Raw genomic sequence first — 15035 nt, forward strand, 5'->3', positions numbered from 1 at the left:
TGATACTGCAAATGCTAGGGGTACCCAAAAAGTGGGGCCAGGAACAGAGTTTATATAGGGTAGAAAGGAAAGAGTCAGACTTCCCTCGGGAAGGTTAATTACCTCGTAGGTTTCACTAATTAACAAATAGAGTGACCAGATTATATTTTGGGGAGGGGAGATGGGGTGAAGCATAGCGTAGTTTCATAAAGTTAACTTGTTTCACATAACAAGCAAACATACACAAAGAAAAATAGGGACTCTCTAGAGGGGAGAGTTTGGGAGATCTACAAAATAATCAAGGGCTTGAATTGACAAAGTCTGGTCTGCTCCAGGCAAGTCATTGGCCTGGGAACAGAAGTCAGTCAGTTTTAGTTAACCTTGTTTGTCAGCGAACACTTGGCCGTGGTACAAATCTGGCCATCTAGGAAAGACTAGAAATCTTCATGCCCTCTTTCAAAACTCATTCTCCTATGTTTTGCGGGACTTCACACGTATAATTGATATCATGTTGCTTGCCTTCTCAGTGGGTGGGGGAAAAGCGGGAGGAAGAGAATTTGGAACTCAAAAAAAAAAAGTCAAACTCATTTTCCTCGGTGTCCCGTTCTCCTATTGCTGTTTCAGTGCAGATGGCGTTTTCTACTTAAAGAATAAAGAAGGGATCGTAGGGTCTGGAGGTCCAAGGCAGCGCGGCAGCACCGGGTGACAGGGGAGGGGGAGGACGGATACACGTAGCCCGGGCTCGCCCGAGTTGGTTCGGGAAAGGATCTGGGTTCGCACACTGAGTGCGTTCGCAGAGCGGGGTAGCCCTGGAAGGGCCGCCCCATCCTCTGTCTCCCCCCAAGGTCCGGTTGGCCACCACCTAGCAGGAAGTGCGCACTGGCCCTGGAGGCGGGCCAAAGAGGAAGGGGCGGGGAAGGCGGGAGGAGGAGGAGGAGGAGGGGTCTCTCGGACCCCTCCTCCCAAGGTGCGGTGCCAGCGCCCCACTCTGCACGGAGAGACGAGACCAGAGCACACTCCAGGGAAGCCCTGCAGCGGCAGCAGCTCCAGCTCCCGCCACCGCCGCTGCCTCCATCCCCGCCGCCGCACTCCGAGACCAGCTGAAAGATGAGCGCAGGCTCGGACCCCGTGGTCATCGTCTCCGCAGCCAGAACTGCGATAGGTGAGCGGCTGCCCCAACGCGGGGCGGGCCCCGGCATCCCGAGGCTTGGGCAGCGGCCGGCAGTGGACCTTGAAGCCTAGATGGGGGAGGGGGGTCGTGGAGCAGGTGATTCTTTCGAGACTCCCTGCTCTGCGTGACTGGGGCCACGCGTGGTCCGGGACCAGGAAGCGAGAAGGAAGGAGACCCCCGGGAGGGGCCGGAGCCGGTGAGAGCCGGCGCGTGGAGACTCCGGTGCCTTCTCCCGGAGAAAGGGTGGCTCCCGCCCCCAGCCTACTCCGGCTCCTCTGGCAGTGATTGGCTGGCCGAGGTAGGACCACCTCGCACGCTGAACCCACCATTGGCTGATGAAGAGATACACCCTCGGGGCCGGCCTCTGATTGGCCAGCTCCCGGTAGAGCCATCGGCTTGTCACATGTTTTCAGAGGGGTGAGGTGCTCCTGCTTTTTGGCTTGGGAAGGGATTGTCCAAATCTTAGTGGAGATCGTTAATTGAGAAATGAATGGAGGGTTCCTTGGTTCATCGTTGTGTAGTGGGAAGCAAAGTTGTGCTGGTCAATGTTTATTAACCGGGTTTTCTGATTGGGGAAAAGTGTATTAACAATCAGCAAAACCATCACCCAAGCCCTGATTTGTAGCAGGTGCTGTTTCTGAGTGTAAATGCTTAAAATGAAAATGTCAGGTCCTCCAGTTAGGATTGGCTCCAGCAAACTCTAATTAGCAGGGACCCTAAAGGCCATCTTATGGATGAGGAAACGAGCACAGATTAAGCAACTTGCTCAGGGTCACACATTTATTAAGGATCCGAGACAGGATTTGAACTTGGGTCCCCCAGGCTCCCAATTCCAGTATTTTGTTCTTAATTTTAGAGTCTCGAGAGTTAAGGACTATAATGTACCCGTTCATTAGCATAATTTCTGATAAGTTTTTGAATCACGAATCAGTAGACCAAAAGACCTGAATCACAAATACCAGGCTGCTTTATTAGTCATAATTTAATACCTAACACTTAATAATTAGATATTTGGATAACAGTAGGCTGAAGTCGGAGGAGATGGGAAAAACCAAAACCCGCTGTTTCCTTTGTGAGGAGCTCAAAGAGGTTTCAGAATTAATGTTTTACTTTTTTTTTCCCCAGGGTCTTTTAATGGTGCTTTATCTATTGTCCCTGTCCATGAGCTGGGCTCCACTGTCATTAAAGAAGTCCTAAAAAGGGCGAGTGTTACTCCAGAAGATGTGTCCGAGGTCATTTTTGGGCACGTTTTGTCAGCAGGTAAGCTTAACGACGAATTTCAGAAGTTTAGATTTGTTAGAGATTTTGGCCTTTCGGGACCTACCTGCTCATGTTCATTCTACTACAATGACTGAATGTTGCAGGTTCCATTTCAAGACTTTCAGGAAGCTTTCTTTGAATTATAGCAGATTCACTAATTATGCCTTTCCCATTAATGTTTAGAACCTCCCCCATAAACTTCTTTACAGATGCATGAGTTTTTACCATGGATTCATTCTTTTGAGTTAAAAACAGGTTTTTTCTAGGATCCTCTTTAAAGTAGAGCTACCCTTTGAGAGGCTCACACATTTGTCCCTAACATTTTACTGTGAATAAAATTAGCAAATTGCTTTTCTCTAATGTTAGCAGGGAATATGAGGTAGATAAGAGTCTCCTCTTACCTTGGGGTCTGCCTCTTATGTACCAGGTGATGTGCTAAGTGTTTTAAAAACATCTCCCTTGATCTTCACAACTTTGGAAGGCATATGCTATTATTATCCCATTTTACAGTTGAAGAAACTGAAACAGGCATGGGTTAATTGACTTTCCCAGGATCACACAGCTAGTAAGTATCTGAGCCTAGATTTCAACTTGGGTCTTCTTGATTCCAGGCTTGTCGCTCTGTTATTTGTCACGGAGGTGCCCAATTATTGTTGTTTGTTCTTCGTGGAACTATGACATTTGGGAGGTGATGTCATGACATGCAATGAATTGGATTTAAGTGAGGGAAGGCTATGCAAAATCACCGACCTCACCCTCTCCTCCAGAGCTATCTGGGTCCAGTGGACTGGATATACATCAGGACTACTGGAAATGGCCCTGGATGTTTGAGGCAGTCATGGTTGTGACTTGCCCAGGGTGACACAGCTAATAAGTGTCAGGTGTCTGAGGCTGGATTTGAACTCAGGTCCTCCTCACTCCAGGGCTAGTGCTCTATCCACTTCACCACCTAGCTGCCCTTAGATAAGCATAAAGAAAAAGGAAGTAGAGCCCTACGTTTGATCATAGTTAACCCTACCATCTTATTTTCTCACATTTCTCTTTGTTCTTTAGTTCCATAATTGACTGAATCAAACAGGCATAAGGATAGAGACTAGACCTGTGATTTCATTTATTAAAAAGAGAATACCGGGGTGGCTAGGTGGTGCAGTGGATAGAGCACCAGCCCTGGAGTCAGGAGTACCTGAGTTCAAATCAGACCTCAGACACTTAACACTTACTAGCTGTGTGACCCTGGGCAAGTCACTTAACCCCAATTGCCTCACTAAAAAAAAAAAAAAAGAATACCCAGGTGAGAATGGTAGGTGCCTTCTCTGCAACTTAGAAACTTTTAGGGGCTGCCTAGAGCACTGACTTGCTCAGTCTCACAGCCAGTGTATGTCTCAGACAGGACTTGAACCCAGGTCTTCTGGTCCTTCATCAGTCATGCTTCTCAGGAGAACTAATCAACCAACATTAGAGAGCCTCCCACCCCTTCCTGCTTCTGCTCACGTTGCATCTTATGCTGTAATGCCCTTGATCTCTCCTCTGATAACTTTGGGCTGAGACTGACTTTCTTCAGTAATCCCTGTGAGTGTTTGCCATGATATCTAGTTCTAACTCTTAGCTCTGGCAATCCCTTTCTTTTAGGGTGTGGTCAGAATCCTGTTCGACAGGCCAGCGTGGGGGCCGGAATCCCTTATGCCATTCCAGCTTGGAGCTGTCAGATGATTTGTGGATCGGGCCTCAAAGCCGTGTGCCTCGGGGCCCAGTCTGTAGGGAGCGGAGAGTCAAGCATTGTGGTAGCTGGGGGCATGGAGAGCATGAGCAAGGTATGGTACTGCTGCTAGAGAAATGGAATCTCACTGACCCTTCTCCAAACAAGGAAAAATACTACTTAATCAGCAGCAAGATAAGCTGTCCGAATTCAGGGGGGAAACCGAACTGCCCTAATTTGTTGACCCTTGAACACAACCCATTTGTTTAATTAGTTTTTGAGTAACAAACTTGAACTGAAGATCAAGAAGATATATACACATTTGTATCTTCCTTTCTTTTTGGAAAGAAGACTGACTCACTTGAATACTGCAGGGAGAAAAGCTGTAATAGTGTTTCCTTTATCTTAGGACTCAATGCTCTCAAATGGTGTGAAATGTATTGGTGTATCCCAGCTCTGCCATTTTGCCACTTGTTGGCCTCAGTTTCCTCATCTGTAAAGTGAGGGCATTGGACTAGCTCTGGGTTTAAATCTGTGGTCATTATTATTATTTTTTTGTTGGTGGTGATTTTTTTGTGAGGCAATTGGGGTTAAGTGACTTGCCTAGGGTCACACAGCTAGTAAGTGTCAAGTGTCTGAGGCTGGATTTGAACTCAGGGACTCCTGAATCCAGGGCCAATGCTTTATCCACTGCGCCACCTAGCTGCCCCTGTGGTCATTATTGCTTTTGTGTGCATGACAAAACCAACTCCACAATTTCTTGAAACATGTCTATTTTGACCTGGTCAAACAAGTTATTGATAATGAAAAATGGGTTATGGTTAGAAGAAAGCACAGGGACCCTTAATTTTAGAAGTGTGATTGAAGTAAATAAATTGCTATAACCTGGAGACCAGAGGGACAGGAGGAGCCTGAGGGAGCAAACATATGATTCAGTTGCCAAGCAGATTGAAATGGTACCCAAAGGCAAAGCTAGTTTAAAATATAAACTTGTTTGTAAAATTTTACAGGAAGGATGGGGTGATAAAGATTATGAGCAAGTACCAAGTACAACAGAAGGAAGCAATGAACTGTAAAACTAGTTTATCCTTTTTTTATTTTTATTTTTTTTTTTTAGTGAGGCACTTGGGGTTAAGTGACTTGCCCAAGGTCACACAGCTAGTAAGTGTCAAGTGTCTGAGGCCGGATTTGAACTCAGGAACTCCTGAATTCAGGGCCTGTGCTTTATCCACTGCGCCACCTAGCCGCCCCTTATCCTTTTTTTAAATTACTTTTTTTTATTTATTATTTTTTGTAACACTAGTTTAAAGAAATCATGGAAAGAAACCTCACTAAAAGTCATCTAGAGGGCATTTAACACATTTAAGGTTAAATGTCTATTTGGAGTTGAAAATGGAAAGGAGAAACAAAAGAGAATTAGAAGATAGTTGCACATAATCTTATCACAACTTTCATTCACCATCCAGGATAATAAATAGAGTCTTAATATTACAGTCTCAAATGTGCTCTTTTTGGTTTTTGTGGGGGTTTTTTTTGTTGTTGGTTTTTTTTTAGTGAGGCAATTGGGGTTAAGTGACTTGCCCAGGGTCACACTGCCAGTAAGTGTTAAGTGTCTGAAGCTGGATTTGAACTCAGGTACTCCTGACTCCAGGGCCAGTGTTCTATCCACTGCGCCACATAGCTATCCCTCCAAATGTGCTTTTTAGATGAGATAGAAATGGGACAAAGGGCAAAGAGAGGGCCAGGCATGGTGGCCCATGACAGTAATACCTGCCACTGGGGAAGCTGAGGCTGGAGGATATTTTGAGCTCAGGTCTGATCTGAAGTGGGTTTAAGCCAAGTAAATCTTGGAACTAAGTTTGGCATTAAAAGAGTGAACCCCAGGCAGCTAGGTGGCATAGAAGATAAAGCACCGGCCCTGAATTCAGGAGTACCTGAGTTCAAATCTGGCCTCAGACACTTGACACTTAACTAGCTGTGTGACCCTGGGCAAGTCACTTAACCCCTCATTGCCTTGCAAAAAAAACAAAAACAAAAACAAAAAAAGAGTGAACCCCTAGGAATAGGGGTCCATTCATAAGGTATCTGAAAGAAGGAAAAGGCACCAAAGGCATGGCTCCCCCCAAAAAAGTTGACTGAGAAAATAGCAACTTAAGTGCTTTCTTTTCCTTCTGTTCAAAAAATTGATGGGACTTATCAGCATCTATATTAGAGACATTCTTGATGATATTGGTGAATAGGCAGAATTTTGCAAATGGTATTTGATAGTAGACCACATTTTTATTATCATACAATTGATTTATTTAGAATGGATTTTTAACCTGGGGTCCAATTTTTTAAATATATTTTGACATCTGGATTTAAGTACAGTTGGTTTATAATCCTGTGTATTTTATTTTATGCCTTTAAAAACTTTATTCTGAGGAGGAATCCATAGGCTTCTCCAGACATATAAAAGTTTAGGAACTGTTGGTTTAGAAAATACAGGGGCTTATAGTGCTTATTCTTTTTTTAATTATTTTTTACTTACTTCATTAAATATTTCCCAATTACATATAAGCATATTTCTAACAATAATTTTTTTGGGGGGCAGGGGCAGGACAGCGAGGGTTAAGTGACTTGCCCAGGGTCACACAGCCAGTAAAAGTGTCAAGTGTCTGACTTGAACTCAGGTCCTCCTGAATCTAGGGCCCGTGCTGTATCCACTGCGCCACCTAGCTGCCCCTCTAACAATAATTTTTTTTAAATTTTGAGTTCCAAATTCTCTCCCTCTATCTCTCCCTGATCCTTGAGAAAGTAAGCAATCTGATAATAATTATACATGTGAAGTCATGCTGCAAAAGAAAACACAAATTGCTTATTGTTTGCTGATTATAGAATAGTATTTGATTCGGTAGATTAAAATGCCACTTCAGGAGTTTTCCCAATAAGGTGTTTCTCACACATATATCAAAATAATTTGGGGTGGGGGGAGCAGGTAGGTGGCGCAGTGGATAAAGCACTGGCCCTACATTCAGAAGCACCTGAGTTCAAATCCAGCCTCAGACACTTGATACTTACTAGCGGTGTGACCCTGGGCAAGTCACTTAACCCTCATTGTCCCACCAAAACAAAACAGAAATAATAATAATAATAATTTTAAGAATCCTTAAAATAGATAAAAATAATCTGGTTCAGTGACCCTCCCATCCTAAGAACCAGGTGAAACATAAAACAGGGTGATGAACGTTTAGTCTTTCCTGCCGTGAGTGCCAAATTAAAGGAATATTATTTTCCACGGTTTGCATAATCTTCAAAAAAAGCCTTTTTGCAGATGTCTCTATGCTGGTAGCGTCAAGCCCTGAAGCTTTGGCAGAGTCTCCTAGGAGAAGTCTGTGACCATGCAAAAGAGTCTGGCCTAAGCACACATACAGCAATTAGATTATGATGTCTAATTTTTATTTACTTCAGTAAATATTTAATGAAGGAGTCTGTGGCTAGATTTCAGGGGGTCCTTAAAGTTGGATGGAGGGGAAAAACAAATAAACCGACACATCTTTGTTTTCACTAACTTGAACTGAATTTTAAGCATTTCCTTCAATTATGGATGTAGGCCAAAACCACAGTAGCATTAGCAATACCTATGACTTGGTCATCAATAGAAATCCCAGATATTTTAGTGTCTCATTACAGTTGTAGATGTCTCAAAATCTCATTTATGCTCATCACTACTTTGAAATTACTGTAGTTATTAGATTCATTGCTGAAACCATCACATTATGCTCTCTCTGCACTTCTCCCAAACTGGGCTAGCTGTAGAATGACACTTATCTTTTTACTAAGATCAGCTCATCCTCACAAGTTCTTTCTTGTACTGCCTCTTCTGCTTGTTTTCACCTCGCAGATTCCAAAAGGCAAACCTGTCCAGCATTTGTTTGTCTAGCACTCTGAGGAAGGGACTCAGTTGGACTTGCCCACCTCTAAATCTATGGTATGTTTCTCGTTCCCAGGCTCCTCATTTTGTTCACTTGAGAACAGGACTGAAAATGGGAGAGACCCCTTTGAAGGATAGTGTGATCTGTGACGGTCTTACAGATGCATTCCACAACTATCACATGGGTATTACAGGTAAGGTAGTAAAAACAATTTTGGTTAAAAAAAAATTAGAGAAGTCTATGTTTGTTGTGAATTGAGTATAAATATGCCCCTATCATTATAGGGTATTGGAAATGGGAGCAACTTTAAAGATGATGTCCAGCCCCCTCATTTTACAAGTGAAGAAACTGAGGCCTAGGGAGGTTACAGGGTTTACTGTAGGTCAGTCAGCTAATATCTCTATAGGAAAATCCATAGCCTGTCTTTTTCTTTCTGTTTATTACCCAGATGAAGTTAAGTAAACCTTTGGGGGCATCCCTTCCAACCTCCCAAAGTTATATCAGGCTGGTACAGGGTACTTTCAAGTCCCTGAATATCTAACCCCTTTTTTATAGGAGAAGTTGTGGGTTATAGCAAGTTGTGTCTGCTCAGTGTCACTGACACTTTTGTTCAAGGCTGGAGATGACGTTAATTCACCCTGAATTAAGCAAGTCAAGTTAGTGATGGTCACAGAGGCAGGGCAGGGGAACAGGTGGAGAATGACAGGATTTCACAGAGAGGGGACACCTCCTTTCTTGATGAGCTGGAGTTATAACTTGGCCTTTGCTGGTACGCACAGAACTCAGTAGGTTAAATAAATGATGCTACTTGGCTTTATCACACACCATCTGGGCCCCAATCCAAGTGGACTGTCCAACCACATTATATGTGTGCCTCCAACATGTTCCAGAGATTACTTTTTTCATTTTTGTAGGAGATGATATAAATTGTATAGGAAGAAAATAGTTTCTTAAAGATCATATCACAACTTCCAGCTACAATATCCACTTAAGAACAAATCTAGGGCAGGGATTAAGACAAATGGTTTGGGGGCAGCTAGGTGGTGCAGTGGATAGAGCACTGGCCCTGGAGTCAGGAAGACCTGAGTTCAAATCTGGCCTCAGACACTGAACACTTACTAGCTGTGTGACCCTGGGCAAGTCACTTAACCCCGATTGCCTCACTAAAAAAAAAAAGACATGGTTTGGATCAGCCTGTATAAATGCTGATGTTTGAATGCTTGTTTTTAGCGGAAGACATTTCTGGTTTTTATGTATATACCAATATATGTTGTTGCCTTGTCCTCCAACAGCTGAAAATGTGGCACAGAAATGGAAAGTGAGTAGAGAAGACCAAGATGGATATGCTCTCTCGTCACAGAACAGGACAGAGAATGCTCAGAAAGCTGGCTATTTTGACAAAGAGATTGTACCTGTTTCTGTGCCTTCTAGAAAAGGTAGGTGAGACTTGTAGTACATAAAACATTTGATGGCGTATTTAAATATGAGGAAAATTGTGTAACAAGGACATAGTGGGATTTCTAAAAATACATTTTTATTAATAGCTTTTTGTTTTTACGTTACCTAAATGTCCCCATGTATCATTCCTCCTCCCCCCCAAGAGAGTTAAGCTATATAATAACAAAAAAAAATTTTAACAAAAATTGGAAGGGGAGGGGGGGAACAAGCATAAAAAATAACATTATCTGAACGCATCTGCAAAGTTCCGCCTTTGTGAACCTCCCACCTCTGCAGAAGAGTGGGAGGAGGTATCTTCCCATATCTCTTCTTTATTTCTTTTAAATCAAGACTTTTTCATTATTTTCCAGTTATATGTAAAAATAGTTTTCAACATTTGTTTTTATAAGATTTTTAGTTCCAAATACCTCCTCCCTCCCTCCCTCCCCAAGACAGAAAGCAGTCTGATATAGGTTATATGTATATACAATCACATTAAACATATTTCTGCATTAGTCATGCTGTGTAAGAAGAATCAACACAAGGGGAAAACCTCAGGGAAAAAAAAAGGTAGAAACAGTATGGTTCAATCTGCATTCAGAATCCACAGTTCTAGGGGGCAGCTAGGTGGCGCAGTGGATAAGCACCAGCCCTGGAGTCAGGAGTACCTGAGTTCAAATCCGGCCTCAGACACTTAACACTTACTAGATGTGTGACCTTGGGCAAGTCACTTAACCCCAATTGCCTCACTAACAAAAAAACAGAACCGACAGTTCTTTTTTCTGGATGTGGATGGAAAACGTTCTCCATCATGAGTTCTTTGGAATTGTCTTGGATCATCGCACTCCAGAGAAGAGCAAAGTCTGTCCCAGTTGATCATCACACAGTGTTGCTGTTACTGTGTACAATGTTCTCCTGGTTCTGCTCACTTCACTCAGCATCAGTCCACTTAAGTCTTTTTAGCTTTTTCTGAAATCTGCCTGTTCATCATTTACTGCACAATAAATAGTATTCCATTACATTAATATACCACAACTCTCATAGCTCTTCTTTAGGGCCATGCTTATATAGGAATGTTTTAGGAGACCCAAGGGGAAGTAAGTGACCTATAGCTGTATCAGGGAACTTTGGGGAGCTGACTTGTAGAGAATCTTAGCCTCTCAGAATTTAAAAGGACCTCAGAAGTGATCAGCTAAATTAAACAAGCATTTGTTAAGCACCTACTATGTGCAAAAGATAGCCCCAGCCCTTTAGATTACCTACCACTGAAAGACTCAGTATGCACAGTATGCTAGTTCAGCCTTTGTTTTACCGATGAGGAAACAGAAGCTTGGAGATTAAATGTCTAATCCCAGAGTTACAGCTCTTAAGTGGAAGACTTGGATCTACAAACTAAGTCTGCCTGTCTGCCTCAGCATCCGGCTTTTTACTGGGCTCAGTAGTTTCATCATCTGAAGCAGCTGCTGTTTTTTCCTGCCATTTTCAGGCAGAAAAACACACCTCTGCATAGTAACCACTGGAACGTAATTTAGTATATTCATCTAAAGCTTACCTCAGTGATTATTGAGCACGTTTAGTTGTGGTGATGGTTTTTGGTGAGAAAAAGGCAAAGGTTTTGTGTAAGAATTTCAGAATGGATTCTACAGAATCATACTCTCTAATCATCTCTCACAAATTCTCTATTTGCCAGTTGAGTCAAAGACTGCAAATCTATTGGGGATCATTTGTTTCTGTCTTTGTCATAGCACCTTAGAGTTGTAAGGGATTTTAAACACCCTGTCTGTTTCCCAGTTTATCAATCCGGTGAGAAAATAGGCCCAGAGAAGTGTGGTCTGCTTCCTGTTACACAGATCTCCTGACCCCAAGAGTGCATTCTAAGGTTTTATTGGTTTATTCAGCTCCTCACTTTCAATAACTTTGCGATCAGTTCATAGGCAGTTTGAAGCCTATACAATAGGAACAGTTTGGCTGGAGTCTTTAACTTGTACCAATGAGAGGCCCTCCATCCTGTTTTGCGTGGGTTGGGGGGGTGGGGGTGGAGGCTGACCATCAGGCTCCATATGAGGGTTGAATTGACCCAGGTTGGGAAAATGGAGCTGCTTCAAGCTTCCATGCTGGTCAGTACTGGGATCTAGCACTTCCAGCTTGGTCATAGGGAGAGCAGTCCCCCTCCTCTCCACTTGGAGTCATGCCACACTGCCCTCTGCCCCACCCCAACCTCCCCAGCAAAAAGAAAGTAGGGGGGAGATGGGGAGCGGAATAAACCTAAATGAGACATTCTTCTAACAGCCTAATGGTCAGCTTTCTAAAAGGGACATCCCTTAAAATAGAATTCACTGGAAGGGTTAAGTGCTCCTTGCCAATACTCTCAATTTATACCAGGTTTTTTTTTTTTTAAGTCTAGTTTAATGGCAGGTAAAACCCAAACTTGTGCTCCTTTAAGTACATGTTGATGTAACTAAAAAGGCTGGGTTCTCCAGTCATTTCAGTCTAAAACGATAAACCTTTTGTTTTCTCCCTTTCTTTGTGAATTAAGTTGGTGTTGGTGCTTCAGGTTTACATAACACCTTCCAGGGGCAGCTAGGTGGCACAGTGGATAGAGCACCAGCCCTGGATTCAGGAGGACCTGAGTTCAAATCTGGCATCAGATACTTGACATTTACTAGCTGTGTGATCTTAGGCAAGTCACTTAACCCCAATTGCCTCACCAAAAAAAAAATTACATAACACCTTCCTTCCACTGAAGCCTGTGTACCAAGTCATGAAGTATACTGTTCCACCCACATGCTCCCTGAAGGTCACTAGCAATGTGATCTGGAGTTTCTGCTAATGCTTAGAGCCATGGTTATAATGCAACAACTCTCAGGGAGTCACTTTGTTCTTTTCAGGGCCTGTAGAAATTAAAACAGATGAGTTTCCTCGCCATGGAAGCACTTTAGAAGCAATGTCCAAACTGAAGCCTTGCTTTCTGACAGATGGATCAGGAACAGTGACTGCCGCTAATGCTTCAGGTGAGTTTGAGAAGGTGGTAAGGAAAGACCCCAAGCTCACTGCTTTTTGTGGCCATAACCTGTCACCTATTCATCTCTTCCCATGCAGTGCTTTGGTTTTGGAGACATGAGGAACTTGGGTTTGTGTCCTGGTGCCAACACCTATTGATTAGGTGACCCTGCACCAGTCACTTTTGAGGCTGTTTAAAAATGGGGGATAATCATTCCTACTTCGTGGTAATGAAGAAAAAAACATTTGGTCAACTACAAAGCTTGTAACTTCATTATCAGTGCCTTTTAAAAATGACAGTCTTTGGGGCAGCTAGGTGGTGCAGTGGATAGACCACTGGCCCTGAATTCAGGAGTACCTGAGTTCAAATCTGGCCTCAGACACTTGACATTTACTAGCTGTGTGACCCTGGGCAAGTCACTTAACCCCAATTGCCTCACCAAAAAAACCCCCAAAAAACAACTTGACAGTCCTTGATGAATATAATCTTCATCCAGTCCTAAAACAGAACGCTTCCTTCTAACAACCATAAGCAAGAAATGTGTGATAGCATAACAGTGTCTAACATCCTTAGACCCTTGCCTTTCTGCCAGTAGAAGGGACTTTATTTAGTGTCCTATTTGTGTTTTTCTCCGTTTCTGCTTGTTTCTTTCCTTAAGTTCTCTGCATTCCTCGTGTTAATGTTTCTTACAGTAGTATATTCCACCACCTTCGTTTGCTCAATTGTTCTCCAGTTGTTACTAGCATGCCATTAATATCTTGTTAGCTTCTTTCAATTTTTATTTCTTTTTTTTGCGGGGCAGTGGGGGTTAAGTGACTTGCCCAGGGTCACACAGCTAGTATCAAGTGTCTGAGGCCAGATTTGAACTCAGGGTACTCCTGAATTCAGGGCCAGTGGTCTATCCACTGCACCACCTAGCTGCCCCCCTTTCAATTTTTAAAAACAAATTTCATTGCTTTAATCTTATCGTTGAAGTACTAACATGTTCAGTTGGGTCTCTGGAGTTTAACCATGAAGTAAGCCATGCACATCTGTGAGAGAAATTTTTCTAGGCAGCCGTAGTTCAGTACATAGAGCACTGGGTTTTAAGTCAGAATGGCCTGACTTCAGATCAGGCCTCAGACACTTACTGGCTATGCCTGTTTCCTCAGCTGTAAAACATAATAGCACCTACTTCACAGGGTTGCTATGAGGATAAAATGAGCTATTTGTAAAAAAGTGTTAAAGTGTCTAGTACATCATAGGTGCTATGTAAATGCTTATTCTGTAACTTTGTTTTCCTCAGTTGGAAATTCCTAGAAAGTTTGGGATTGGTAGTAGTTAAGGGGAAGTCTGTTACCTGGATACTTGAGGGAATAAAATGCTTGTATAAAGTAGTAAGCATCTCTGCTTATCCAACTCATTTCATTCTAGCCTTTTTTTTGGGGGGGGGGGGGGAAGGCAATGAGGATTAAGTGACTTGCCCAGGGTCACACAGCTTAGTGTCAAGTGTTTGAGGCTGGATTTGAACTCTGGTCCTGCATCCAGGGCTTGAGTTGAGAGAAAATACTGTCCTATCTTGAAAACGCCTATCTCATTGTCATGTAGGAATGAATGATGGAGCTGCAGCTGTGGTTCTCATGAAGAAGTCAGAAGCAGAAAGACGAGGTCTTACACCCTTAGCACAAATTGTATCCTGGTCACAAGTTGGCGTAGAACCTTCCATTATGGGAGTAGGACCAATTCCAGCAATAAAGCAGGCTGTAAGTACTGAATTTCAAATAGTAGTTGGGATTTTATAGCTGGAATGGACCTTACAAAACAATTGGGGGGGGGGGCCATGAGTGGAAAAGAAGGCAGGGAGACTTTGTCTTAAGACTGTACTACCTATACTCAGCAAAAAAACCCTTTCACTTAGGTTGCCAAAGCAAACTGGACACTAGAAGATGTTGATGCATTTGAAATCAATGAGGCCTTTGCATGCCTTGCTGTTGCAGTATCAAAAGAACTTGGATTGAATCCAGAAAAAGTGAGTTTATTATCTAATACTTTTACAGGGTCAAATGACAATAGTTGTAAAAGCCCTTAGCATTGTACCTGGCACTTAAGTAGGTTCTATATAAATGCTTATTTCCTTGCCCCCTTTATAGGTGACAAATAGCTGATCCTTCCAATCAGAGGGGAAAAGTCTGTCCCAATGGTGACTGATCCCATTATATTATATAGTAATAAGCTAGATATTAGAATCCTCAAAGGAAAGGTATCTTTTACAGCAAATATGGAGATTTTAAATATATCCTTACTTTTTTTTTTAAAGGTCAATATTCAAGGTGGAGCCATAGCTTTGGGGCATCCCATTGGGGCATCTGGGTGTCGAATTCTTGTTACACTGTTACATACACTGGAGCGGATTGGTAGAACCCGTGGAGTTGCTGCTCTCTGCATTGGAGGAGGGATGGGAATAGCCATGTGTGTTCAAAGAGGATAAAAAGAAATTTTAATAACCCTGGTCTGACCAAGTGGTTGAACAAATTGCAAAATCTTAACCACATTTCAATTTTCCAAGTCTTAAAATGAGCTAATTTAACTACCAGTGAA

At 42.8% G+C, this 15035-nt stretch overlaps 1 protein-coding gene across 1 annotated transcript; it reads left to right on the plus strand.

Moving 5' to 3' along the window:
* Positions 1-728: 728 nt before the first annotated feature.
* On the plus strand, positions 729-14928 carry ACAT2 (acetyl-CoA acetyltransferase 2). The gene is made up of 9 exons (XM_044002719.1): positions 729-1141; positions 2276-2410; positions 4040-4221; positions 8096-8213; positions 9313-9456; positions 12346-12468; positions 14046-14200; positions 14356-14466; positions 14755-14928. Exons 1-9 carry the CDS (start codon positions 1087-1089, stop codon positions 14923-14925), a joined length of 1194 nt encoding a protein of 397 aa, XP_043858654.1. The 5' UTR covers positions 729-1086; the 3' UTR covers positions 14926-14928.
* Positions 14929-15035: the final 107 nt, after the last annotated feature.

The sequence above is a fragment of the Dromiciops gliroides genome, chromosome 4 (assembly GCF_019393635.1).
Source record: "Dromiciops gliroides isolate mDroGli1 chromosome 4, mDroGli1.pri, whole genome shotgun sequence".
In the NCBI taxonomy this organism is placed as follows: domain Eukaryota; kingdom Metazoa; phylum Chordata; class Mammalia; order Microbiotheria; family Microbiotheriidae; genus Dromiciops; species Dromiciops gliroides.

What these genes read in the sequence shown, in the direction of transcription:
- ACAT2 (XM_044002719.1), top strand. Translation starts at nt 1,087, where the DNA reads ATGAGCGCAGGCTCGGACCCCGTGGTCATCGTCTCCGCAGCCAGAACT. An exon ending in CGCAGCCAGAACTGCGATAG is followed by an intron (nt 1,142 to 2,275) that starts GTGAGCGGCTGC and finishes TTTTTTCCCCAG; the next exon opens with GGTCTTTTAATGGTGCTTTA. An exon ending in GACTGCCGCTAATGCTTCAG is followed by an intron (nt 12,469 to 14,045) that starts GTGAGTTTGAGA and finishes ATTGTCATGTAG; the next exon opens with GAATGAATGATGGAGCTGCA.